This window comes from Amblyomma mixtum, chromosome 1, assembly GCF_055824585.1.
Source record: "Amblyomma mixtum isolate Tamu chromosome 1, ASM5582458v1, whole genome shotgun sequence".
Classification (NCBI taxonomy): Eukaryota; Metazoa; Arthropoda; class Arachnida; order Ixodida; family Ixodidae; genus Amblyomma; species Amblyomma mixtum.
Genome location: NC_143012.1, coordinates 254,881,129 through 254,908,700, shown reverse-complemented (window position 1 = coordinate 254,908,700; position 27,572 = coordinate 254,881,129). Strand labels below are relative to the sequence as shown.

The 27,572-nt window shown below is 48.6% G+C and overlaps 2 protein-coding genes and 1 pseudogene across 5 annotated transcripts in view; 1 reads left to right on the top strand and 2 right to left on the bottom strand.

Annotated features, from left to right (window-relative positions):
• LOC149371492 (vesicular glutamate transporter 3-like) overlaps positions 1-6,916 on the top strand; it is a 78,646-nt gene extending 71,730 nt beyond the window's left edge. For all 3 annotated transcript variants that reach the window (XM_089565726.1, XM_089565724.1, XM_089565725.1), the window contains exons 9-12: positions 620-752; positions 1,820-1,930; positions 2,403-2,530; positions 2,947-6,916. In XM_089565726.1, the coding sequence (XP_089421852.1) occupies positions 620-752; positions 1,820-1,930; positions 2,403-2,530; positions 2,947-3,213 (639 nt within the window). In that variant the 3' untranslated portion in view covers positions 3,214-6,916. The remainder of the gene's footprint in view (positions 1-619; positions 753-1,819; positions 1,931-2,402; positions 2,531-2,946) is intronic.
• A 4,830-nt stretch (positions 6,917-11,746) lies between these two features.
• On the bottom strand, positions 11,747-12,890 carry LOC149371491 (uncharacterized; annotated as a pseudogene).
• Positions 12,891-17,135: 4,245 nt separating this feature from the next.
• On the bottom strand, positions 17,136-27,167 carry LOC149371490 (uncharacterized). Of its 2 annotated transcripts, none has more exons than XM_089565722.1 (4): positions 26,837-27,167; positions 25,543-26,068; positions 21,676-21,729; positions 17,136-19,466 (listed from the first exon to the last, which is right to left on the bottom strand). In XM_089565722.1, the coding sequence occupies exons 2-4, from the start codon at positions 25,949-25,951 to the stop codon at positions 19,084-19,086; spliced, it is 846 nt and encodes a 281-aa protein (XP_089421848.1). In that variant the 5' UTR covers positions 25,952-26,068; positions 26,837-27,167; the 3' UTR covers positions 17,136-19,083. The 2 variants fall into 2 exon arrangements, with proteins under 2 accessions (XP_089421848.1, XP_089421849.1); XM_089565723.1 differs by having other exon boundaries at positions 25,543-26,065.
• Between the last annotated feature and the right edge of the window lie 405 nt (positions 27,168-27,572).

Here is a 27,572-nt window from a genome sequence, read left to right as displayed (position 1 = left end):
AGCAACAAGTAAGGCAAATGCTGCTGTTCTCGGTCGATGAGCGAACAGTAACTATTTCCGACTCTGCTTGCATAGTGCTTCGCCTCTTTATCCCCCCCCCCCCCCTCCCCCCAATCATTCGCGGGGCAGCACAGTTGGGTATTGGGTCTGAGCTCCATGAATAAAGCAAGCACTTATATCGGAAATGGATTCCACGTCATCTGTTTAACGATTAGGAGCAAGAGCTAAGGACCACATGTCACGTCGCTTTGAAGATGGGACAAGAGAGGCAAGCTTCAGTCTTGTTGAATCGAAGTTCTCTCGAACCGAGGGTTTAACGAGAGTTTGTCTAAAAAATGGACTCTGAGCAGACGGAGTTTGTAGAAGACACAAAGGTCTATCAAATGTTGTCAGAGCCATTCCGAAAGTCGGATCTTGAAAGAAAATATGCCTGTTTATGAAACCCTGGTAGGCGCACGATGGTTCGAAAGGTCCGTTGGCGAAGCCACCATAATGCCTACAAAACGCTCGAATTTTAGGAAATAATTGTTGTGCTATTCTGTTTTATTTCAGAGGTCCTTCTTTTAGTCCAGTAATTTTAACGCGATATTACAGAGTTCAGACGAATTTTTATTCACAGGTCCGGTACGCCAAGGAGATTCCGTACTTCCTCATGATGGTTTCCGTCGTGGTCAGTGGTTTTGTCGCCGACGCCCTTCAGGAAAAGAACTTGATGACCACTTCAACAGTGCGAAAGACGTTCGGTGGCACGGGTAAGTGGCAGTCTAGTTTCTGGGCCGGTTATCGCCGTTACATTGAACGGATTATTTGTGATCAGCTGACAACGAGTAACACGTACGCTCCAGCCATTGCCGTAAACTTCTCGCATTAACGTGCCGTATTAAGCAGTGATTCGCTAGCATCATTCACGACACTAATATGTGAACTCAGGCATCATTTGACCAATGGCGAAGAAGACGGGAAAGAATGGATAAGGAAAATAACTATTACAATATGCAGTCTCAGATTTTCTTCGAGAAAAATCTGGCTGTACTTCAACGGAAGTGCCGTTATTGGTTACTGTCTACATCGGACTCCGCACCCCGTTACGCAAAAAGGGGTGCATCGTGAAATCTCTTGAAAAAAAAAAAAACAGCGCAGGAACAGGGACACAAGAAAAGAAGACGACGGGACAAGCCTCGTGTGCCTGTATTTTACTGCTTCACTTTTAGAGGCGTTTATATTACAAGGTTCCATTATTCTTATGCTGTTTTTACTTCGCACCTTACGCTTGCTGCTCCAGGGACTAAAATTACGCCTTTGAAGAATGTGATTTGCTGATTTAGTTGAAAGTACCTCACACTGTTATTGTGTACTACGCAGCAAGTTCGCGCAGCTTTTCTCGAAGTGCATCAAATAGCAGAAAGAACAAACACCGTCGAAGACCTTACGCTCACTCATAAGTTTGTTACATAAAAGGTATATCGAATCTCCACGCTAACTTTGTTGTTAATTTAATTAGTTTTTATTTGTGCTCGCCCAAAAGCTTTCGTGTTCTTAACTAGGCACCGCGCATACCTGACTTGCCAATGCATCGTATGACTGTTTTTTAACCCGAAGGTAAAACTTTCCGCTTGTATTTTTCTATACGCATCAAACTTCGAACCTCGTGTTCTCCACTTCTTCAGCACCTCAGAGCCAATGTGCGGCTGTTGTGGTATGAATGACGTGATCACGCGCTCACGTACAAACATAGAGTGATGCTTCTATGCTATTGCTCCTTTTTCACATGAAGTAGCCTATACACTGCGCTATGCCTTTTACCGCACTTATGGCACAGGATTGCTGACCGAAGCCGTGCTGTTCATGACGATGGTGTATGTCGGGCCGACGGACTTCGCCATGGTGCTCTACTTCTTTGCCATGTCCATTCGGGAACTTGCCGTTGCCGGTAGGTGCCACTTCGTTACAGTTAACAGCGTGGCAAGACGCTATTCGTACAAGCGAGCTAGTCTGATACGGTTATTCCGAGGCTGCCGTACTGTTCTCACTCGAATGCAATCCCATCGTGGAGTGCAGAGCCTCGATACCAGCCGCTGACAGTAATAGAACTTGCAAGACAATGGACGTTTCGGGAACAGCTATGGCAAAGCATAGGCTTCATGATAACCGCCATACTGCGTTGTGGTTGGGCTATAGGAAGCAGCCAACGTTATATGCGCATTCGCATTTGTCTTAGTAAGCCTGACTTATTTCGTGTCATGAATTCTATTTGTTCTATAGTTTCCTTCCATGAGTTCGTCGAGGTAGTTAGTACTGAGGCTTCTGCGCTTTCTTTCCTTACATGTGCCATCGGAGCGTAGCCTACACTGGAGAGCTTACGGTTGAATTGTGGCTGAAGGGTGGTTCTTTTCTCGTTGCAGGCTACATGGTGAACCCGCTGGACATTTCGCCGCAATACGCAGGAATCATAGCTGGCTTGTCCGGGGCAATGACCTCTTTGGGAAATCTCACTTTTTACCCCATGATGAATCATATCTTCAACACCTGGGTAAGGGGCCGAGCCGTGTTCGCTTTGGAGCACAGTACACTCTCTTACATAAAATAGTTGAATCTTGGTAGCACTCGCCCATGGTGATCAAATATGGAGGTTATCCAAAATGCGTGAAGTTGAATTCAGGGCTGTGCGATGAGGTGCGGAAAGGAAAAAGTTAGGGTTAGCGTCAAGAAATCAAAAGAGCACCACGGATTAGGCAACAAATTCACGTTATGATATCTCAGCAGAATTAACGAGGAAGAAATGACAGCTATTGCTCTCACTCTGCCATTAAAAATGGCGAGAACTCTGTTTATTTTTCATCCGCTATACTGCAAGGCCTGTTTAAGTACCTGATAATTTAAAATTTTTTCTAAGCACACCGAAATGCAATCGTCACTGAAAAGTTTTTATTCCTTTCGTTTCCGCAGAAAATTCGGCACGACCACATGACGCCCCTGTACGCGGTGAGCGTCATCAGCGGAGGCCTGCAGTTCCTGGCGGCCCTCATCTTCGTGGTATTCTCGTCGGCCACGGAGCAGGATTGGTCCAAGGACGACGCCTCGTCTCCCTCTACCGGCGCCGATGGACCGTACGGCAGCAGCGGGGGAGGAAACAACAACAACGACCCCTACCTGGACACCACCGAAGTGGTCGTCAACGACGGCATCTCGCTAAATGTCATCGTCAAGCGGTAGTTCGGGACAAAACTTGTAGGTGTTGCCGTGTGAACGAGCCGGGACGAGCAATACGCACGTGCGTCTGACTTTGCGGTACCTCGAGGAAAGTATGAGCCGGGTTTTCAGCCGACCAGCATCTGCCAGTGTGCTTCTTGGGACAGGGAGGTCGAGCCTAAGGACACAAGGGCTTAAATGCTCATAAACAACACTTATGGCACCTTGCGTTGAGATGGAGGGTACCACAGGGCACGTCTTATGCGGTGATAAACCAGAAGCCCTCGAGTGCTGCTGCTTGACGAACTGGAACACGTCGGCCCGCAGCTGCACCTTGTGCCGTTCTGAGAAGGAGTGATGTCTTTCTCGGCATCATCTGCGCCATTGTACTCAATTCTTCCAGGTGGACCTAGTCTTGCAAGGAGCCTCCAGTGCTCTACGCAAGTGCATCACGATGCTTCGGCCAGCGGAGGCCGCGTCAAGGCAGTGGCTCCAGAGGACCTATATGAGTATTTTGGTGGCGTGGATTGTATGCAGCCCATGGACAGTTTTGGATAGTGATCATCACCAGGCCTGACTTCAATACCAAAGAGCAGTTGGTGCGGGAAGTTGAAGAAGGTGGTCGCCCGCCAGCTCAAGCAAAACTTCGTCACCATTACTACGGCGACCTCCTCCAGCAGTGCTCACTGCCTGTTTGTGACCTCGGCAGTAGGAACGACATAATTTTGCCTTGCGGCTTTGGATTAGTTTTCAGATTTGACTAAATCGACATGTGAGGAGATAATCTTACCAGAGGAGTAGAATGGGTGTTCTACGCCAATAACACTCTTGGTAGAGCCTACTGGCAAAATTTCCGATTTCCTCTTCAGGGCTTAATGCAGCTCCTTGAACTCAAGCCAAGGAACGCAACTACAGCCACAGGTCATGTGGGGAAAGCCCATAGATAACTGCCAACTGAACAAAATTAGCGCTCGTGCTTCTTGAATGAGTCTGTGTGGACAGATTAATCTGAAAAGAGTATGGGCACGCGAGATTAACCAGATAAGCGGTTTTGATGACGCCGTATACCAAGCGCAATGAAAAGTCGTGGCCATAGCCATAATGGGACTAACCCCCGACGATGAATAAATTATACAGTTGGCGCCTTTATTGGCCGCACCTTGCACCTTCAAAATTTCGGTTTTTAAAGTTCCAGCACGTATCTCTTGGGAGGATTTGTAATTAAATTGTGCATCTTTGCGAATTTAAAAGACATACGCGGGATTGCCGAAACGGCAAAGCGTGAGTGTAGTATTTGCATTTACGTGGTTTGTCATTATAGGTTGAATAAGCTAGAAAAAAGTAATCGCAGAGGTGTCACAAGGACCCGATTAGGTAATTAGTCTTAGCGCCGATACCATGGCTAAATACGTCTAACGAACTACAATTCCTAAAGGTGAGAGAAGGGGCTGGACTGCTCTGCACTTTCGGATACTTTGCTGCCGGCTGCAATGAGGACCTCAACGTCACGATTGTGCTCATGAAATTATGAAGCACGCCTTAAAAGAAGCTCTGGGGGAAGCTTCGTTCACAACCGAGAGCATTCTCGGCAACAGTATGACGTTAGTTCGAATGAACCAACGGAGAGTTTCAATGCCCCAAAACTAAATGCTGCTGTCTTCAACACGGAAAGTTACCAACTGTTAAACCGTTCAAACTGTGGAAATTGCCAACCTTTCGAGTAGCAGCTGGTCGGAGAAAACGTTTAGAGCGAGCACGTATGGTTACGGTGCGTTGTTGAATGCTTATCAGACCAGCAGAAGTCGGAAGGCCAGGTAAAGCCCAGCGCAGAGGGTCCCAATTTGCCGATGTAAACAAACTGATATCTGTCCGAGGCCATGGCGTCAGTCAAGGACCCGCACCGACACTCGCGGTGAGGTAGTGCGCATAGCAGGTCTAAAAATGAGGCTTGCCACTGCAAGCCGTTGTGACGTGATGCGAAAGGCAGTGTTTCAAGTGTCGATACACTGCGACGTCAGCGTGCGAGACTGAAAAATGGAGCTCAAATGAAGGTGCGAGGCAAGGACTGCGGTGTGAAAGCGCATATGGCGAGCAAGGGCACAGGAAGTGCCTGACACGATGGTGAATTGTACAATGATAGCCCGCGATGCTCAAACGCTTGTGGTACGCACAAGCTATGCAAAGAACAAACCTTTCTTCACGAGAGAAGAGACTTGGAGGCCTTGATGAGAACATGGAAAAGAGCGTGAATGTCTAAACACGGAGTGGTTTGGTGACTGGGTGACGTGGAGTGTGTGAGGAATCCTGTGGGTGCGCACGGGAATCGAGAGCGGGACCAGACGAGTACTCTGTCGGGAGCCAAAGGAAGCTGCGGTGTATACGTGGCTTACTTTAGGCCTGTGAAGAATTAAAGTCGAGATGTTCTAGAACTTTTTCTTTCCCTGGCTAGCAGATAAATTGAGCTATCAGAATGATTTGAAACAGCAAGAGTAAATACTGAACACTAACACCCTCGTAAGAGGCGCAAAAATGGGTATCACTTTTAACGAGTGTCACTCGGCATTTATAGTAGTACGGGGTTTCTGAACGATAGTCGCTGCAAACCGCTTTTGCCGGATGTCTTCGGCGGCAAATGAGGGTGCGTTAAATTAATGATTTGTATTCTGTAGGTATGCAGCCTTGACAGCATGTACTTCACCAGCACACGAAAACGGAGCAGAAAACGTGTACGCACGTATCTTTACCTGCATTCTTAGAAATTGCTTCATGCGCTGACTGCTCCTTGTGAACAACGCACTTCGCCATTTTCTGCATCCGTAAAGTGCCAGTATTTGTTGCCTACTTTCGTTAGTAAAATTTAGTAGTGTTAAAAAGGTTATGGAAAATATTTAGAGCAATTGGAAGCAGCCTTAAAAGATAGTTTGCAGTAGAAAGCAACCAGAATTTTCGCAACTTCGGAAACAGTTTTGGAAATCTAGCCTGCACTTTGCTATATTGATTGTTGTGGCCATCAATTCCGAATGGCTTCGTTTTGCTGGGAACCGCTACACTCGAGTATACACAAGCGCTTTTCTGAAAGGTGACGATGAAGTTTCATGGGAGGGCCTAAATTTAACGGACAGAACATGCTCAAGACAGCCTCGTGAAAAAGAAAAAGGATAGAACCACAACATGATACTGAGCGTTCAAGCAAATATCTCCAGCAAATAATAGCCTCGTCAAATTTCTCATTTGCATAAACGCCTTGAACACTGCGTTACTTAAAAGAGTACGTTTTAAGTAGTTCGGCTGTCGATAAGTGCACTCATCTTCAATGTTGAACATTGTCCTGTCGTCAAGCACGTAGTGTGTACTCATTCTTCAGAATTCATGCTTCGTTACGCCAAAGTACCCGTTGCTAGAATCTCCTTATTAGGTTCTTATTGCCCCTTGAAATTATACGCTTCCATCCCTTTGTGCCATAATAGTCCGACGCGACAGAACCTTACAAATCACTTGTTGTTAGTTCGTGGGCAGCAACCCTTTTCTGTAGCAGCATTGTTTAAAGCATAAAGCATTCAGTCATCGAGCGGCCTCATTGTATATAAGTACCAACTTTCACGACTGTTTTCAGCGACTCTGTTTTCGACTGTTTTCACCGTTGAATGCATTAACTTGCATGAAGAGAATAAAGCATGCACCTGTCTTTACTGTGACACTGAATAAAGGTCATTTGTTACAAGCGCCAGGGACTAAGTATAGTTTTGTCTTATTGGTAGAAAAAAAAATAAACTGGCTATATACTAAGCTGCGGCTTAGTGAAAGCGTTTGGCCAGAGCCGTAGGTATTAATTTGCGTCCCTCCATTTTGTTCCTCTTATTCTTTTCTTCTTTCCCCTTCCCTTCTATCTTTTCCCCTCGCTCTTGGCTTGACTTCCCTCTTGGTTCGGCTTGCATTGGCTTGTCACAAACCCGCTTGGCCATCAAGGTAGGCAAAGCCAAGGAAGAAGAACAATAGCTACAACAGACAACGTGCTTCACTTACGCGAAGACTCAAGAACGGCGTTTGCATGAACCCGACAGGGACGGCTTGAGTCCATTTATCGAGTTTAAAACTGGTTAATTAAACACCGCGGAGTCTGGTCAAAGAGTCCACTGGGCTCAACCCCTCGATTATGCCGCAAGGGGTGGGTTGACTCGCAGCCCCCGCTGCAAATCCCAAATCCTGTTTCGCGCGTGAGGAAAGCATTTTCTGCAGGGGGAAACAAATGGGCATCCGGTTTACTTCACGAGGTTAAAAGGCCCATCGAGATTTTGTGAAGACTGACCTTGAAGGTGACTTTGGCAAACCCTAGCATAGCAACAGACCATACAGAAATAAAATAAATATTGCCCCGACTAGATTTCGAACCCGCGCCGGTGCTAACTGATCAGCTTCACTGGCCACTGCCCGAGGGCACTGCGCTATCGCCACTTTTTTTTTCTTTATTGCCGACTTCAGCACGTCATTTACAAACCAATCCACGCGAAGCACACAACATACATGCTAAAAATACGCCTCCCGCAATTGGGGTTACGTGATCGCATTAAAATTCGCGCATGTATAACAAGGCTTCCATTCTCGGAAGCCGCTCAGGCACTGGTTCTTGTATCTTGTGGCCTTCAATATCTCTTCCAACAGATTCACGAAAATACTCTCTTATCGGCCTTGCGCCAATGATTGCATGTTTGACTGCCATCCTGGATCCACAAATACGGTTCAGGCCCAATATCATGATCATGTCGAAATGAACCTCGTCTTATTGTCAACGGGGAAAAAATCTGATTCCGAAAGCACCCACAGGTAAGTCTTTTTTAATCGTGCATTGTAGAATGTCCCAAAAGAAAAAGGCTTCCCAGCAATCTAAGAAAACGTGTTCAATAGTTTCCGGCTTTCGGCACATGAAACAATGATTCCCCCAAGGTACAAAAAACACCCTTCTCTTCTAGATACCACTCGGCTTCAAGAGAGTTCGTATGGAGCTTAAAAAAGAAGCTTTTAACTCCACTTGGTACAGCCATGGTTTTCACTAGAATTTCTTTGGAGGAGAAATTCTAGAGGCCCGTGTACTGTGCGATGTCAGTGCACGTTAAAGAACCCCAGGTGGTCGAAATTTCCGGAGCCCTCCACTACGGCGTCTCTCATAGCCTTAGTCGCTTTGGGACGTTAAACCCCATAAAACCAAACCAAACGTTTTAGAACTGTCTGCCATGAATCTGCGCAGTACAACGACCTGCACAGTGAGACTAGGAGGAAGACATCACACTGGTCCTTATAAAGTTTCTTTAGCGACGCAGCTGACAAATAATCTATTGAAAATCGCGCTTGCAAGACACGACATGCCGTGTAAACCTCTCTAAGGAAGCCGAAAAAGCCCCCCTTGAATAGTCGCCGAAATAACAACTAAATTTGGCAAGGCCCCACCCAACCTAACCTGATACACAGATCGCAGAAAGGGTTATTCGTAATAAGGGAGTAATTACTCATTGACGTCCACCCGAGCGCAGCCAAACGGCCACAAAGGAAAGCTATATAGCTCAATTGGTAGAGCGGCTGCTCCGGTGTAGCGGTGGTCCCGGATTCGAACCCCGGACCAGGACGAATTTTTCTTTAACTACGAAGTTTATGTGAAAGCTGTATAGCTTTCCTTTGTGGCCGTTTGGCTGCGCTCGGGTGGACGTCAATGAGTAATTACTCCCTTATTACAAATATACTCCACCTTGGGGGATTCCCCTAAATATTTGGTCAACACTGTTCCCACTTCGAGTTATAGATCAATTCGCTCTCGCCCTACCATAAGCTTGCCGTCCCGGTTAGCTCAATGGTTAGAGCGACTGCTCCGGTGTAACGGTGGTCCCGGGTTCGAACCCCGGACCAGGACGAATTTTTCTTTAACTACGAAGTTTCTGTGAAAGCTGTATAGCTTTCCTTTGTGGCCGTATGGCTGCGCTCGGGTGGACGTCAATGAGTAATTACTCCCTTATTACAAATATACTCCACCTTGGGGGATTCCCCTAAATATTTGGTCAAAGGGGTTATTCACGTCCCGAAAGAACATAAATCGATTCACCAACTGGCGCAAATACAAATGCGCCAAACCTACTCCTCCAGAGCGGACAAGATGAAACAGATTGGTTCGACGTGTCCGCTCCCAAGTGCTTCCCCATACAAAAACCGCAAAAACATGGCGCAGTTTCTGCAAATTGCCTCGAGGACAATGAATTGCTTGCATAACATACCAAAGCTTGGTTACAAAGATTATGTTACATATTGTGGCACGCGCAGTGGTTGCGACGCCCGCGCGAGCCAGTCTGAAAGCGTGGCGGCACAAGTTGCGTCACAACCACCGTCGACATATCGGCCTGCCGTAGGTCGTCGCGCCTCGCCAGCAGCTGATTTCGTTCACTCAAGCCACGGCTGAGAGCAGCACAATCGTGGCGCGCGAATGCGCTATAGTCCCGTGATTTTTTTATATTTCGCGCACTTTATCTGGATCTCTGAAAAACGACACACATGAGGCTTTCTTTATCACAAATAAAAAAAAGGGGGTTTCTGAAGGTTCTCTCCAACTTTTCTATTCACATTTGCTGTCTAAAGTCAATATTTACTTGTTTAGAAAAATTATCTTAATTACTAATTAATTGCAAAACAAAATTGCCTATGATGCGCAAGCCGATTGGTAGGTTATGTACGTGGTTTCCCTGGCCTACCTCAAATATTTTATCTTTTAACCCTTGGTTAAAGTTAGCCTCGACACCCTGTATAGTGCGGCCTTTAATTCCACAGGTCTGATGTGGGCCTACTAATTCTTGCATCACAGTCTGGTGTCGTTTAGCTAGCATTTTCATGAAGATCTTATAACCTACTTTCGTCAGGGATATTGGTCGGTAACCGGTAACTTGTCGCAGTCCAGTTTAATCGTCGCTTTGTGGCGTTAGAAATGACGTGGAAGCATACCCTTGGCATAAGCCTCAGTAAACAGCGTAGTCGAAACTTAAGCAAAATCATTAATGACTTATAGATCGATGTAACTAGCCGATCTGGTCTTGGAAGACATTCCACAAGTTGAGGCCTTCTATGGCTTTCCGCACTCCTTCGGTTGAAATAGGCAGTTGTAACCGTTCTTTCGTTTTGCCACTAAGCTTCGGCATGAAAGACAGGAAATGAGTACACCAAGATTTCGGTTCTTACTTTGGTGTAACCCGCTATAGTTTTCATAAAAGGCCCTCTCTATATTTGCTTTATCCGAGTAAATTACGCCGTTCCACTCTATTTTCAGTATGTCATTCTTGTGGGCGTGCCTCTTTTCCAAGCCGAGAGCACATATTGTGGGCATTTCGCGCGCTATCAGGCGCTGTGCCCTCGCCCTCACGATCGCTCCTTGATACCGCTGCGTATCTATTGCCTCTAGTTTCCGCTTAACGGAGCAAATTTCTTCGATGCATGCTCCTGGCTGTTTGCCCTCTTGAGCTATCAAAAATCTCAAGTCATCTCTAAGCATATTATCTTTTAATATTTGTTTTTGCTTTACATCGCTCGATCATTCAATAGCTGTCATTTTCATTGCCTGTTTAAATCTTTTCCACTTCACTCCAAGAAGTTTATTGCCCCCTCTATTTGCAGTTCACCTATCGCCGACACTACACGTTTCGTAAAGATATCATCTTTCAGAAGCTTTTCATTAAGTTTTCAGTTTTCCTACGCGAATTTTCTTTTCGTTCCTTTTCTTTTCCCTACATGAAAGACAACAAGACAATGGTCACTAAACGGCACTGGTTGTAGGAGGTATTCGCCGCAGAATGGTATCAGTTCGACAGATACGTACGCCCGACCCAAACGCCCGTGACTCGTTCCCTGGAAATGGGTAAAACGAACGCCAGAACCACACCCGATACAATCGTCCACATCTTCGAGATGATAGCGATCAGTTACGTCACTCAAACAGGCAGTACTCGCATCTCTATAGGGATCGAGTCGAACTGATCTTGTCGCGTGCCATGCTTACGCAGTTGAAATCGCCAAGTAAGACGACCAGATGGTCTGTATCACAAAAGTTTCCACTGTCTAAAAAAGTTTTCGCCTCTCTTCCACGTTAGTGCGCGCGTAAATACAGATGACGCGACATTTACAGACCAGCAAATGTGATGTCACGGAGAATCCAACGACTGAAAACGCAAGTCTGAACTCCTTCCACAATCGCTCCCAGTGACTGGCGGATCAAAAGCATGCACCCTGCAGCAGTACCCACCGCATGAGACACGCAAACACAGTATTGGCTGCTGAACGGACGCACCATACTGTCGGTCTGGTCTTGACTCTCGATTTTGGTCTCTTGTATCGCTACGATATCCAATTCCTGCACAGTACCGAGTCGTAACAGCTGATTTTGCCTCCTCCTAGATGAAAGGCCTCTGCCAATAAGCGTGGCTACGACGAGGTGTCTTTCAAAAGCCGCCATCGCTTAGCAAGACCAGGCCACCAGTACGGCGCTTACCTTTTTACGAGCAACGTTGCGCCGTGTAGTGCTGTCCCGCCATTTTTAACACTTTGAGTAGTCGCGAGGAAGCGAAGACGATCGTTGCCCGCTGGTGACACGCTGTCTTTTCACCTCGCCGGCGTCTCGTTGGCTTTGTAGCGGGCGTTGCCTTTGATCCGGTCCCGTTGCAGCGACGTCTTCACGGCGCCGTTTAGCAGCAGCAGTGTCAAACTCCATGGATTCCCCTTTGCCTTTTTCAGGGGGGCGTGGGATAACCTTCGGTGACTCGGTAACCGCGTGTTCATGACTGCCGACTCGGGTGGGCTGAGCGTTGGTTCAGCAGTCCGTGGCATATCGCCTTCCTTGTCGTCGCGCTTCAATGCAGCCGTTTCGGTCTCGACCACTAGGTTTGAGGCGGCCTGCTCCGCTTCATCCTCGTCCATATGTAGCTCACTGTTTTCGCCGAGTGTTCCTCGCTCAGCAGCGCAGGCGTACGACTTCGTGCGTCAGCCTCTTCGTGGCTGTATGCGTGGCACTGGCGACACTTCGGCACCATTCAGACACGCCTAATGTGGCCTGTGTTGCGGCAGCGGAGACATATCGGCGCACGCCCAAGCACGACGACTAACGCTGTCCCGTTCCCGATACGTATCTGATGGGGTAGGCGCTCGAGGCTTACATCTTCTCGTAGAACCAGCCGCACCACTCGAGTAGTCCAGTCAGCGTTTTCAAACCCGCCCGTCTTCCATCTATCGCTCGAGACTCCTTTCACTTCGCCGTACTCAGCGAACGCCCGCCACAGAGTTTCGTTGCTCGCGTTGAAGGCGCACCAGTGCACCTTCAGCCGCACTTCGTGCCTTTCATGGTCAAACACTACGCAAATCTTCCTTTTAACAGTGATATGCCCGACGTCGAGCAGCTCTTTCTTGGCCTCTTCGCTACGGAAGTTTACTAACCAGGCGTGCGACATCTGGTGCGCTCCCATACCGCCCACCTGTTTGATGACGCCGGCTTCTTTCATCGGCTGGCGCAAATCTTCAATCCTGCAAGGCTTTCCAGTGGTGTCGCCGTGAAGAACGACCGCTATTTTCAGTCCTTCTCCGGTAGGCAGAGCGGGAAGTGCAATCCTGTAATCTTTCAAACCATCCAAAAACGATGTTCCGCGGCCAGCATCGGCCGTTATCAGAGCTCACGAAGAGCCAGCCATCCTGTGTCCTGTCACGACCGTGGCCGAAAGCAGAATCACTATGCTCTCGCCACAGTCGATAACGTCTCATGTTAAACCGCAACACACTATCGCGCTGTGCATTGCACATCGTCGTCGTCTAAAACTTCCATCTGCAGCGTGAATAGATGAGATCGGCTTAACCTCGATCAGAGCTTAACCTGAGCCTAATATCGTCGCCAGACGAGCCGACGACCCAGTAAAGCAAAACCGTGAGCCAACCAGGCCAAACACATGCGTTCACACGTCTACTCGGTTTAACTAAGTTAAAACCCTACCCGGACGTTGGGTGCGCGCCGTTGGGCGAAAATCACCGGCCTGCCGCCGTAAAATCGCTCCGTATATTCCGGCCTTGACGTCGGTGCAAACTGTTGTTGTTTAACCAGGCGGGAGTTCTAAGCAGGTGATGCCTAAGCAGACGGCGCTAAGCTAACAGCGTTTGTTTAGGATGGGGAGGCGTGTCTGAGGATAAACTCCTGAGAACTCAACTGGAACTCAATATCAAAGATAGCGTTGTCATGCCTTGTTCCTCGTTCCAGCGCTATCTTAATTTCTCCTGTGACCCACTGTAACTGGTACTGAATAGAGAGCTTGTTGAGATACGCGTTAGGGCGGTTTCACATGCTGCGACTAGAACGAAAATAGTCGGCCTAGTCGGTGACGCCGCGGTGCGATTTTCGCACAGTGCTTTCACATGCAACGCGTACCCAGCGAATTCGGTCGGAGGGACATGCAAGGTTGCTCGATGTTCGCATAGGCAACCCACGATTAAACGCGACAGAAACGTTGCACGGAATGTGTTGATGATGCTATGACCAGCGTGTTTTTAGATGCAAGGCAATATTTCGTATGTTTTGATTAGAATAAACAGTTTTGCTTACGCCGCGGGTACAGCTCCCACGTGACCCCACGCCGAGACGGCGCGTGACGTGACGTCACGTGGGAGCTGTTGCCGCGGCCACGGCCGGTCTCGAGCTCTCGAGGCGCGCGAGCGAGAGAGCGCGCGCGTCGAGACCGGCCGCGGCAACAGCTCCCACGTGACGTCACGTCACGCGCCGTCTCGGCGCTGCCCATTGGTCAGTCGCAGAGCGAAGACACCGACGCTGCGACTGAATTCCAACCGGACGGAACTTGGTCGCAGGCCGTCTGCGGCTAGACCGACGGCCCTCCCCAGTCGCAGTCCGACAGAATTCGCAGCGTCGCAGGCGAGAATCGCATGCATGTGAAACGGCCCTTAGGAATCCGCACCTTTTACGGCAAAAACCTCACTTGAAAAAATCATTTAGGCGTACCATTGTGGGTGTACTCCTGCTTACACAAAAAAGTCCAGCCACTATACTTATCAACGCGCTGCCTCTTGTTTTCGATTGCCTTTGTTCTTGCTTTTCTCCTTTTTTTTTTTCTTATCCATCCTGATAAGCGGACTTTTAGCTCGGCTGCGCTGTTGTTGTTTTCTTTGTATCCTTTTGCCTTCGTGCTCATTATTGTTGCTTCTTTGCAGCGGAAGCTTTATGTTGCGAACGAGCATTTGTGTTGTTGTTTTTTGCCCCTCATCATATTGCTTACGCTCTTTGATCATGAACACCTGCCAACTTGCCGAGCTTCTCAAGTAAGTATATGCAAGTCCACTCTTGAGAAATATGGAAGGGAACGAAGTTTGAGCATTCGCTCAATGATTACTCCACAATTATGTGTGGTAGACATGTGAGAAAAACGCAGCTTCTTTCTGTTTTCTAACTTATTTTCCTCCTCGCGTATAATATCCAAAAATCATTCTCAAATTTAGTGAGGGAAATAGCAGCAAAATTTGGAATTAGGGCAAAAAGTTGGTTCCGTATATTATTGCTCATGACTGTACAGTCAGGGACAAAAGTCTCCGGACTACGTGTTCCTCTAACGAAGCCGATAGCTCTGCTATTAGTCGGCGGCTGGAGACCACACTTGTGGAGGTAAAAGTTAAATTTTTGTTCTCTAATCTCCAGAAGTGCGGTCTCCAGCCGCTGTCTGATAGTAGAGCTACAAGCTTCGTTTATAGAACACGTGGTCCGGAGACTTTCGTCCCCGACTGTACATATAGGCGCCTCTTTAAGTACGAAGTCAGTGCACGTTAAAGAACCCCAGGTGGTCGAAATTTCCGGAGCCCTCCACTACGGCATCTCTCATAGCCTTAGTCGCTTTGGGACGTTAAACCCTATAAACCATAAACCATAAGTACGAACTAGAAGAGTGCACGCAACTGGTAAGCGCGCATTTCTCCTGCGACACGCTAAGGCTTTAGTACCCTCCCCTTGTAGGTTAATATTTAGTTTGCTGTTGCCTGAAAGCTGGTTTTATACCACTTTTTATATTTTTTACAGCGAAAGCTACAACAGCTTTGTACAAGCCTTTAATGGAAGGGATTTAAGAGGCACAATGGCAGCCATATAACGGGTTAGGGTTAGGTGCACCCCACCGTCAGGCCACATCGCGACTGAGTTGTCGACTGACCCAGTTATGCGCCTCTCCTTTCCTGAAAACCATCGGAGGGTCTAGGTCAGGTATTTTAGTTTAGTTTAACGTCCCAATTAAAGCGACTCAGAGGTCGACAGACCTCTACAATTTCGCCTCCATCGAAGTACGACCGCCGCGACTGATATCGAACCCGCATGTTTCAGGTCAGCAGCCGAGCGCTATAAGCGCATGAGCCGCCGCGAAGGCATTAATGGATGGTTTAGACTGCGGTTTAGACTATTTGCTTTGTGCAAGAGGGCGCTGAAGTCCGTGAAGCGTACCGTGAACGCGATCGAACCGCAGACCGCAAGCGGAAGAAGGCCGAATATGTAAGTTAGCGTACAGACGCCAGACAGGCCTGTGAGGCGGCCAACCGGGCAGTCGCCTGTGGAGCGTCAGAATGGGCCTACCACTCCAAACCTCTCGGCCGTTAATTCCAGCCAGATTTTGCTGATTAATGCTCTAAGCCGCTAAGCTTCCATCTAGTAATTTTTTTTGCATGCGGCGTTCCCATCCCATGGGCCATACTACAAAGCTCTAAGCATTCTTTGTAATGCATTTCACTCTTACATTTACATCTTCTCTCGACAACTATATAGATACATTGCAGCTTTCTTTTGGTCGCAGCGTTCAGGAAGCTTATATGTATACCAGCGTTCGACGCGTTGGCCGTAACTTACGAAGCCATTGAGACTGCTTGTACCTGCTGACTTCTTGTTGGTTGGATTGTAGCAGCGTACATATAGCGTGCTGTGACTCAAACTTGTCTTTCCAGACTCAACGCCATCATTGAGCAATAGTGATGGCAATCCACTGGAAGTCTCCTTTACAAATTGGAATGAGAATGCCGTTTCAGCCAAATAACTGCGCTCCTGGAGGCCATGCAAAGAGCCAGGTAGTCAACTCGACCTTATACACTTTTCACTGTCTGGTTGTCATTGTCTTCTTATCAGTGTAGTTGAGCTTGTGTGGCCTTCAAGCTCGAAAGTGCGACTGTGCACAAAATAACAATCGAACCACTTCTTTCGTAGATTTTGTGTAGCTCTTAAAAAGAGCAACGCAACAACACAACATCCTTTATATTGCAATAAATATTGGACTAAAAAAAACGGGGTTATGGCTACATGTCAATAGTCTGCGCTTCTCGGGACCGAAACCCTGATGGATCGGTTTTCGGCTCGAGTAGCAGCTCAAGAGTTTTCTTGCTTTTTCACCTGAACGTGAGGTGTCGGGCGCTTAAGATATTAGATAGCAATTGCCGCGGCCGGCAACACTCTTTTGCTTCACTTTTTATTTTTATTTTTTATTTTTTTCAAATAAACCACTACCACCACCACCACCACGGGGAGCGTTGAATAAGACTCCTCTAGAACCTCGAGGCTGCTCATTCTGGAGACTTTACCCGAAGAGGGGCGGAATGCTGTTTTAGACGCGACTTAATGTGGATTTCCAAGTCTTAGCGTGAAATGACTACATTTTCAAGACTATTGCGAAAGCTGTAATGACTGTAGCTAAAGCATTATATTCCTGAAAGAAAAAAAAAAAGGTTATGTGATTTCGTTGTTGTGAAGAGCGAGAAATTGAACTGAACACAGCACAACTTCGGGATGAAATGCGTGTGACAAAATGTGCAAGTGAGGTATGTAGGATCGGATTCACTGAAACAAAAGAGAGAAATGAGTTTGCCAAAATTTTTTGTGGTTTGTGAATATTCGAACAAAGAAACCATCCATCGAGTCATTTTTGTAATTTCATCTCTTTATATCGTCAAAATATGCAGGATCAATGTCGAAGTACAAACTTTATCTTCCTTTCTGTACAGATGCTAGATGACTTTCGTGAGAGTAGGGCTAGACTTCCAGGTTTATCACTTTCAAACGCATGGCTTTGAGGAGGCACATAAGCTTCACCATCAAAAAACAGTTGCGAAGATAGCCACAAAAGGATTGAGATCAGCTTTTTGGCACGAAGCACACAATACAGGCGCCGATAGAGCGCAGGTAACCGACCCTGTTAGTTTCTGATTGCCTCCACTATAGACTGTACATATGCAGTGACACACGTATGAATTTTGCGCCAAGTAGACAAGCAAAAAAAAAAGCAGCACGTTAAAGACACTGCACTTCGAGTGTGAAGTGGGTGCTGCGAGTTTGTGACACTCATGCGCAGTCTTCAGACCCAGAGCAAAATTTCGTAACGATTCTTTTCGAGGTATATTTGCGTGCCTCTTCGCGATCGGTGACGTTCGCTTATTACGTAAGGACATACAGCTCCCAACAAAATACAGCCCTTAATATTTGTGAGATTTCGTTTAGAAAACGATTGTGCAATCTGCGTCACTGTACATCCGCTTACTTTGGCACAATTAACATCACACAAGTGAGCATAAGACTAGTGTGGAATACCACAGAGTCGGAACGCCCATCTATGAAGCGTTCATTAAGTATGTGCGCGTGTATTATGCATTGGACATCATCGCAGTATGCGCAGAACATTGCATTATGATATCATCCCATTCTGATTTTCATTTTTTTCCTTTCTTTGTTCTTCTCAACACCTTTTTACTTTGTCGAGAGAGTAGAAGGGAAGTGGTACTTTCCTGCGCCAGACATCTCCATCCTTCTCCACATTAAACCTTTCTCCAATCACATAAAGACTAGTAATCACATCCGTTCTCCTGCCTACCCGTAAGGATCGACCTCGTTTCCACCCTCCTCCGAGAACGTTAACGCCTCCAAAGTTCGAACCAACTACTTCCAGAACTATTCGTTGGCAACGCCAAAAAGGCTAAATTCTTTGAACCTTGTTAGGCCGTGCTCCGTAGTGCCATCCGCGCTGTAGCATATATTTGCTATGGATCGCAGCACTTTTTAGGCACTTCAAGATTTGTTTTTGTACGTGCAAAATGTGCAGTAAAGTGCACAGGTCTCTGAATAACGCAAAAATTCGCCACATCACTATGCTCCCATTTTCTTTTTTTTTTTATGTGTGTCTCAGTTAGGCGAGACTTCAGTACGAAAACCGTCAACCTCGGGACTCCTGATCGTCGAAAGAACGCCGTGACATCGAGAAGGCGTGCCTGCTGAAGATGGGGAAGAAACTGCTTGGACGCACATGAGCGGCAGTTGAGAGAACTGAGCATTTAGCGGTACACCGCTATCACAACGCCGTTTCGGAGTGTGTTCTAACGAAGTGTTGGAACGCACCTTCTGACAGATGTGTACTATGGTAGCAAGTAAAGTAGCGTACGCGAGTACTGTATAAGCAGCATAGACACAACGCAGGCTGCGCTATTAAGCATGTCTGTACCTTTGCCATGGTAATCTTTCTGTTGGAATCCAGGCTTTAAAGACTGCACCCAAGACTTCGCAGGACCCAAACAAAGTTCCCATCGCGCAAGCGCTTACAACCTTTCCTCTGGTTCCCAGTTTTGGACATTGGTCCCAAGGCTTCGTTGGTCGCAAAAAACAGTTCCACCACGATGCCCTCTTGTGCGTCAACAGCGCAACGCACTTGAAAACAGTTTGTTGTACGGCTTGCAGCTGTATGAAAGGTAAGAAAATAAAAGGGCGCCGAACACACGAGGCATCCACGAAAGGATGAACGCATCGGCCCGGTCCTGTGTTCCGGATCACATCCTCCGCACTTTGAGCGTCGAAACGTGAGTCGCGGTCACTACACTTGCTCATTCGCTCGGTTCGTGCTTCATGTAGTTCCTAGGCGAAGGAGTGTCCGCGTCCCGCGACTCGGCCAAGTCGTCGTGCTCGAGCAGGCTGGCGGCGTAGCTGGGGCTGCAGGCGCCGTCGGTCCGGTCTCCGGGAGGCATGTACAGGCAGGCCCGCGCCAGGGCCCCGGCCACTGTCTGCATGGCACCCGACATGGCGTGCATGTGCTGCAGCATCTGCCGCTGGAAGCACACGGTTGACTTCTGCGCACGTCGCTGGCCCTCAACCAGAGCCGACAGGAGCTGAACAGTTCGCCGCTGCAGAAGCAGGGACTCGTTTTCTGAAGGGGGGCCGCCGTTGCCGTTACTGCCGCCGACACTGCCGTTCCTGCTCTCCTGGTATTCTGCGGAGCAGTGGATAGCGTCAAGAAAGGACTTCGAGCTATTGATATGGGCACTTTTCTAGGGCCTACTTAAACCTTTAAAAAAGTTGACGGATGACCCTAAGGGACAATCTACTGACTTTTATCGACTTTTTTCTTTGTCAACCGAAACCTTCTGGTCCAAATAAACGAATATCTGGCTGTGGCGCGTAGAAACAAAGAAGAACAATTTGAAACCTAGTTTTTCCATACGTTAATCTAATTCTCGTGGAAGAAAACGTCTGGAAACTGTGACGTCGGGAATACGATATATATTTAGTATAGTAACTCTGTGCAACCCTACTGACACAACGACTGCCGCGCCAGCTGTAGTAGCCTACAAACTAAAAAAAAAAAAGCAGTTGGAACAATAGACCACGATCCGTGGAGTCCAGTGTTTCTCCGCTGACTAATCGAAACAGTAAACGAAATCAACAGTTTAATTTTGACAAAAAACAAGCAACTATAAGCGCCAAATTCTTGAGCTTATAATGTCGTCGTGTAGTTAGCATCTTGTATAGATAACAAGAGAAGCTTTAAGAATAATGGACTACATTTTTATCGCGGAGGAATTCAGTGTCACAGCCCTAAATTTTGGGCGGAACTTCACTGCAGAGTTATTTTGTATCTTAGTATAGGCGACGTGCAGTCGCATAATTAGCACGACATTAGCCAAAATTCACAGCTTTTGTTAAATTTACAGTTGAGAGGGTTTTTAACATAGTAACAATAGACACAAACTGGTAATATGTACCACCGGTGCTAGCAACCACTTTTGCCGGTAGCGCCATTGGCAGCATAGCGGCAACCGGCCTTTATGAAAACGTTAGAAGAGTTGATGAGAAAGCACAGTGAAATCATGCATGAAACTGGGACTACTTGGAAGATAAAAAATTAAGGCGTCGAAAGTTTATTCCAGCAAAAAAACAACAACAAAAAACATGACGCTCATAGCAATCAAACCGAGCGAAAAACGGGACAGGAAGGAAAGTGTCAAATTAACCCAACAAACTTCCCTTCTGCAAACTAACGTTATGTTTCGCGCTCATTCCTGTTCATAAGTGTAGTATTTCAATCACAGGTAACACAGCCGGAGATCCGCGATGTTTGAACACAGCATCGTACACTCTGACCTGCCTTTGCTAACTTAAAACATAAATTACGGCCAAAACCTAGAGTTCTCACCTCGACATATTATCATAATAGGGCAAGAGACACAAGAAAATGCCAATATTTTTGTGCTCGTCGCCGGCAGTATCGGCTACCCCTTTAAAAACTTAGCGTAGCAAAGGACTTAAAGACTGAATACATAGCAGATGACAGTAAGACCACCTAATGTGGAATGTAGGGCGCTCTTTTTAGAAGAAACTTCAGAGGCCATAATTTTTCTATTCCTTGCACGGTTTAGCCCTGCTGTTTCGTCACCTCTCAGAATGTTTTGGAAGAGAAGAGTGCCGCCACTTTGCTGAATGCGGCGCTGCCTTCCGCAGCGCCGCTACCGGCGAAAGACGCGTTGCTGTTATCTGTTTAATGCATATCGCATATAATCACCGTTATTTTACTCATACTTCCTCAAAACCATCTCAATGCTTTAAAGTACAGTTGCTATAAAATCTCAACATGTCAATTATAGTCGCGCTTAATATTGCAACTGGCGGCGGGTAGTCGTCGCGTCGGTCGGTATTGTCAGGGTGTGGAGACGCCGACTCCGTCAGAGAAGCAGAATTGCCATATGAAAAAAAAAAGTTTAAGTTGTTTTGCCCCCTTTATCAGGTCAACAGACTGCTATACGCTTATTTGAGAAAAGAGCTTTCGATTACATCAAACAAAAGCCTGGTCGATACAGGTCAGTACATCGACTATCCCTTTAAGACTCCGCACTACAAAAAAGCAAGAATTATTTGACACATTGGGAAGATCGGATATGAACTTACTAGGCTTCGGGCATAATATAAATTAGTAGGTAACGCTACGTATTCTATCGACAGAAAAAAAAGTACAGAGTGGGCAGACCGGACTTAAACTTCACAGCGCTTCGGTCTCAAGCCCTGTAAAATCACTGTTTCGATCTCCCGGCATTACTCCACCATAACGCTGGTCCCGATTTCCTACAATTTAACGGCTTAAGTTCGATACATAGTTGACATAAAAAAAACGGTACGCTCTACATGGCGTCTAAGTGTGGGCTCACCTGCTTCGTTCTCCGATGTCGTCTGAGAGTAATCGTCAGCCTTCACACTGTCGACTGCAAAAGAGATATTTACAATCAGTGCAAGCTCCAAAACCCAGCTCTCAAGCCGGCCATCAGCTAAAGCGGTTTCTTTAGCACGCTCTGTAACCTGTGCATGGATTAAAATCGGGCAATGAAATCAACGTGACGCTCACCAAAGTGCCCTGCCGCTGATGTCATTCCTTCATTCTGGAAAGTGACTGGATGTAAATCAGGCAGTTTTTTTATAGCGAAACCTACACTATACTATAGTTGGGATGCATTTCGCCGTGAGCCTCCGAATGACCTTGAAGTCATTGGATAAGTCCTAACCGCCCCCTTCTAAGTCACCAGCAAACTCTATCATATAATTAAAAAAAAACAATGACTAGGGGATGGATCAGATGGAGGATTGTCTGGCGCCTCGCTGCTTTGTGCGTGCCCAAAGTTACGCAGATAAAGAGGGCACCTGCTTCTTTTCGTTTCCGCGAACAATGGAGAATGTCGTCTGATAACGAATTTTTGTTGAAAAACGAGGCTCGCGGAGAATCTGGCGTACGGGTGTTCTGTGCAGGACAGGGGATACCTACCGCTTTCACTTCCTCATCTCGTGAAAAGGTAAAAACTGCTTTTTCCCCTGGATTCCCAAAACGTGGCATTATTGAAAATCTTAAGAGAGTTTAGCGTTGCAAAAAGGGAGGGATCACTTAAGCCCCGCCTTTAGGCTATGAAGCTATAGCGTTAATGGGTTTAAGTTGATGCCCACATATGCGGAATTAGTCATTCACGACTTTACGTTCATAGATCCCTGGCAGTCCTCATGCCGCTCACGCCGCCAAAGCGTTGGCGGAAGCCACTGGAGTCTTGGACTGAGGACCCCTCCCGCAATCCGCTCCGGTCTCCCTTTTATAAATAAGTGTTTATTCTCTCTCTCTCATGTCGCTCCTCGTTCAGCAGTGCAGCGGTTAAGTGATGCGCACCCGCCATACCATAGCAGGTGCTGTTACCCGTGAGTCTTGTGCGATCCAACTTGCTCTTCCCGAGCAAGCTCTCGCGAAATAACTGCCACTAGCCGCTGTGGTCAGTTTGCTCAAAATCCGGTCGATAGGCTGTAATGATGCCACAATATCGCGTTACTTGGTGGCCTATCTCGTTTACTTATCCGGGGATTTTTCGGTCACAACGCTGATGACGAAGACGCCGGACTTTCAGCAGAACGGTAGCTTTGACGCTGTCGCGTTAAGCCTGTTTCACATGCAAGCGAAAACGTTCCTGCCGCCGCGGCGCAGAAACGAGTCGTCGCGGCGGCTCGAACGCCCAGAGCGACGAACGGTTCGAATAAGTAAGAAATTTTTCGCTGCGATGTGCCGCTCAATCGCTTGCACGTGAACCAGACTTTAAAACGTTGACGGAATGGGCCTCTTTTCAGTATCATTCCTGGGTTGACTCAAATTTGACAACTCGCAAAACTGCAGGAAAGCTAACTTACAGGTTTTCCAACCAAAAACCCTCATTCACAGACACGTTTTCGCTTCCTTCTCTGCTGCCTGCAGGGGTCAGCGCGAGGGCAGATGAGTCAGCAGCCCTCCATTGTATCCTTCTTCGAAAAGGTGTGCGGGGCTACCCCCAAATTTGCGCGAACATGAAGCCCTTCCGGACATTACCAGCCTTCGAGATGGAGTGCAAAGGAAAGTTGTGCAAAGGTCACAATGATGCATTCCCTTGACCAGTACCTGTCTCGACCCGCTCCTCGCGTTCGCGCCCGGGCTCTATTGTGTCCTTTCAACAATTTCCCTCCCATACAGATGAAGGGACATCTCTCCCCTGCCTTTTCGAAGAAGAGGGTTTTTGGCCGGAAAATTTTAGAAGAGGGCACTCGTTATTCTGCAAGTTGTCCATTGACGCGCGCGCATCTGCGTGCGCTTAGGAGGTGCTAACACTCCACCAAATTATTTTCCGGCACTCGGTCACGTAGTTGGTGGAGCAAGCGTCATTCGTGGAATACGCACACAGGGAACCCTTCGACCTCTTATCAGGGCATGCCCTGCAAAAGCGGCAAGCGCGTGCGCAAGGCATTACTGGAGAAAAGCCCACAGGCAATAAAAAATCGAAGGAAAAAAAATATCTGCAGCGGTGCTTTCTTGAGGTATCTCTACACAATACCAGCCTAAATGATGCCATCAGTGCGCGTCCGCCGCACTGTGGAGAGATCTGCGATATCTTTCACATGGTGGGGGCATGTACTCAGAATCCTCACCTTCCCCCACCCAAGAGGCATGGGAGACTGCCCTCCTCAACTGCTCCACACTGGAGTCCCAAAGGGCTCTAGTAAAGCGGGCGCGAGACGGGGCCTCGTCGTGCGGTGTCCCGGACTAAGGATACAGACCATGCAGCAGGGTTTTTTGACCCTCAAACTCTCTTTGAATATTAAAGTTTTTCACCACCACCACCAGGCTAACAGAAGAAGCCTGCTTAGACTTATGGACGCAGCACTGTGCTGAAGTACCCCTGATTACCTTTTCCGACAACTTCCACTAAACGTGTCAAAAGAAAAAGTGTATGTGTGTGGTGTGTGTGGAGCGGGGGGGGGGGGGGGATACTGCGGATACACATTAAGCCAAGGAGCATGCATGCATAAATTTTGGCACGATATATTAAATCAGAGCGGGAACGTGCGTCCAGAACGTAAACTTCAGAGCCACCATCGGTGCGACGCGCATCTATTCTTTCACTCTTTCCTCGCATACCCGCACGTGGCAGCGGTGGCGGCTCGGCTCGAGCCAGTCGGCAGGCCAGTGCAATTTCCTTTTCATCCTTTTCTCAATCGCAACAACAACCATCACAGCCTAGTCAGTAGCCAGCGTCTTCGCTTCGGTGGACGCAGTTGTGGCGACGCGCGTCTTTTCTTTCACTCTTTCCTCTTATCTTTTAACTCTCCTCTATCTGCACGTGGCAGCGGTGGTGGCTCGGCTGGAGCCAATCGGCAGGCCCATGCACTTTCCTTTTCATCGTTCTCTCAGTCGCAACAACAGTTTAGTCAGTACGGGCATCCATTAAATGAATAACATAATTACGGGAGGTAAATGATTAACCAAAAGGATTATCCAAGTCACAGTCGCGTAAAGGACGTTTCCTAACTGGCTCACGGTCGGGAACGCCGCAGTCCCGACATATACGACAGCAAAAACACCTGTCAATCAAACGCCATTCCAGCGCGCAAACAATTCTCAGAATCTGTGACCCCCATTTGCTGGCTTTACGCTCATCTTCTACAGTGCTGTCACATTTAACTCAAAAATGCATGTCTTTTCCGGATATGTGGAAATTCCGTTTCATGCTGACGCACAAATCAAGCGGTGTCAGGCTGTGCTATCGGAGCATGATTCGTACTGTGACAGGTGGGTAGCGGAACTGCATTCTCAGAGCCCCACACCGTGCTGCCGTCGAGCGCGGTGTGCTAGCATTTTTTCTTCTTTTTTTTTCAGGAATGGAAATGACGCTGTTATTGTCACACCTCGGTGAACACCCGAACCGCGCCGTAAGGGAAGGGAGGAAGGTGGGAGTGAAAGAAGAAATGGATGCCGTAATGGAGGGATCCTTAATAATTTAGACCACCTGACATCGCACAGCACACAGGCGCCTTTTGCTTTCGCCCCCGAAAAACGCGGCCGCCGCGGGCAGGTTCAAACCCGGGTAGGATGCAAACAGATTCGTACATAGGCAGTAAACGCTTCGGTCCTGCTGGTGTATAGTTGATGGTAGATCCTTTAGTGGCAGTGGAAAGAGGCCTCCACAAGGGCTCTTTTCATCCACGTGACGAACGCACACTCAGACACTGCGAACGCTCACCCATGTCGTCATCGCAGGCACCCAGATGGTTGTGGTGGTGGTGGCTGTGGTCGTTGGGCGACGGCGTTCCTCCGTTGGCGCCCACCAGGTCGGCGCCACCGTCGTGGGCCACGACCAGCGCATCCCCGTTCGTCTCGGCCTTGGCGGCCATGATGGCGGCAACCCTGTCGTAATACTCGCAACGGCGCGATTCGCGGAACTCGCGCCGCAGCCGCTTGAGCCGCTCGCGCACCTGCATGGGCGAGCGGCAGTAGCCCTTGGCCATCAGCACCTGCGAGATGCGCTGGTGGACCTTGTAGTTGCGCGCCGTGCCGTCAAGGTTCTGCCGTCGCGTCTCGTGCTCCCACAGGTCAAGCAGCGTCGTCGTCTCCTGACGCGTCCAGATGCTCGCCCTGATGGAACAGTCCATGGTGGCCGCAGCTGCTAGACGTAACGGTTCCCTGGGCAGCCCGTGCTTGGCAGCGGGCCCGGAGATAATTGGCTCGCGGGCGAGTCAACCGCCTTCCAGCCTGTCTCGTCAAGCCTGCTGCGAGCGAAAGAACGCGTGCGGGGGTGGACACTTGAGATGCGTGTCTGACGGCGCGAACAAGGTTTGCACAATTCAAAGAAACTCGCGTGACTGTGGTCGAAAGTGTGGGTACCCCGACGCGGTGAGCTACGCGCGCGCAAATGCGTGCCACTGTGGCGTTACTGGATGGGTGCGAAAACACCATCTGTCATTCCAGGAACGGAACCCGGGTAGGTGCGCCATGTCAAGTTTGCTACGTTTTACAGAGAACGCACTTATGGGTTAAGCGATAGTATGACCAGAGGGGGGATGATGACGGCCGACATGGAAGTTCCGTGTCGAGTGCGCACGTGGTTGATGCCGCCAAGCGTTGGTTGGCCTTGAACTTCTACTCCCTGTTCATGCTATGTCGCACGTCGACATGACTTAGGAATATGCATGTTAGGAAACTACTAAGTAAGCGTTTTGACGTAAGCACTTGAAATTCGGATTGCTCTCGGGAAGAGACCTGACGGAGGTGAAACAGTGCTTTACGATTTAACAGTCACATCTGCGGCCGTCATCGTCGATTAGTGGTTAGGCTGCAGTATGCGCACGTAATTCTTTATCGCCTGTCCGTTAGTGCAGTGATGAAACAAGGCCGCAACGATCAAGTGAGCAAGTTGTACTCTGTTAGCAGCAACGTCAAATTTCTCTTTTTCTTCCAGCGTGCAGCGGCTGCACTGTCACTTCTGCTTCGAATGCAGCAACTCGTACAATTACTTGCAGCAGAGCAAAACAACTTACCAAACGATTCAACCACGTTCGTTGACTGCTTCAAATTCACATTCACCGGCGGTGGCGGTCGGAGATCGGTCAGTGAGCACTGTTGGTCGTTCGGGCGCGGTGGAGAGCAGCGGCTCCGTTTCGCCGGCGTCGGGAACGCTGAATGCCACTGCCGGCAGCTGGCTGCAGACGCGGCGGCGGGTACGCGTTGTCTGGGGCCTGCGGCAGGCCCCGGCTTTTCGGAAACAGCGTCGCCCCGCGTCCGGGCGGGCGTTCATTGGCGGACGGGCACCCTCCAACGGCCGACGCCCGGGGGGAGCCGGGCCGAGGCTGACAGGAGGGGGGGTCCCCTCCAGCCTAAAGGGGAGGGGGGGGGGGGGGGGGGGTTTAGATATCGCCCCTCTTCCTGCGCGCGCGGGGCCGGCGCCGCGATGTTGGGGTGGAGTGAAAGGGGGGGGGGGGGGGGGGGTGCAGGGGTGGCCCCCTCCCATTCTTTCTTCCCCCACTGAGCCCCGACTTGGCCGCCGCGCCCCCGCTTTTCCTTCCTAACGGCGGCGGACGGTGATTCAGGACCGGCGGTGCGGGCGCATGCGAGAAGCCGGCAGCGCCCAGTCGGTCGCTTGTCGTATCTGCCACCACGAGAGCGATACGCGCCCGCTATGTGTACAACCAAGACGGACCGGCAGATGCGCCGAAAGGGCTTCGCGCCGGACGAAGCCCAGGGACGCAAGGCAAAGCCCGCGAGGTTGCCCCCTGA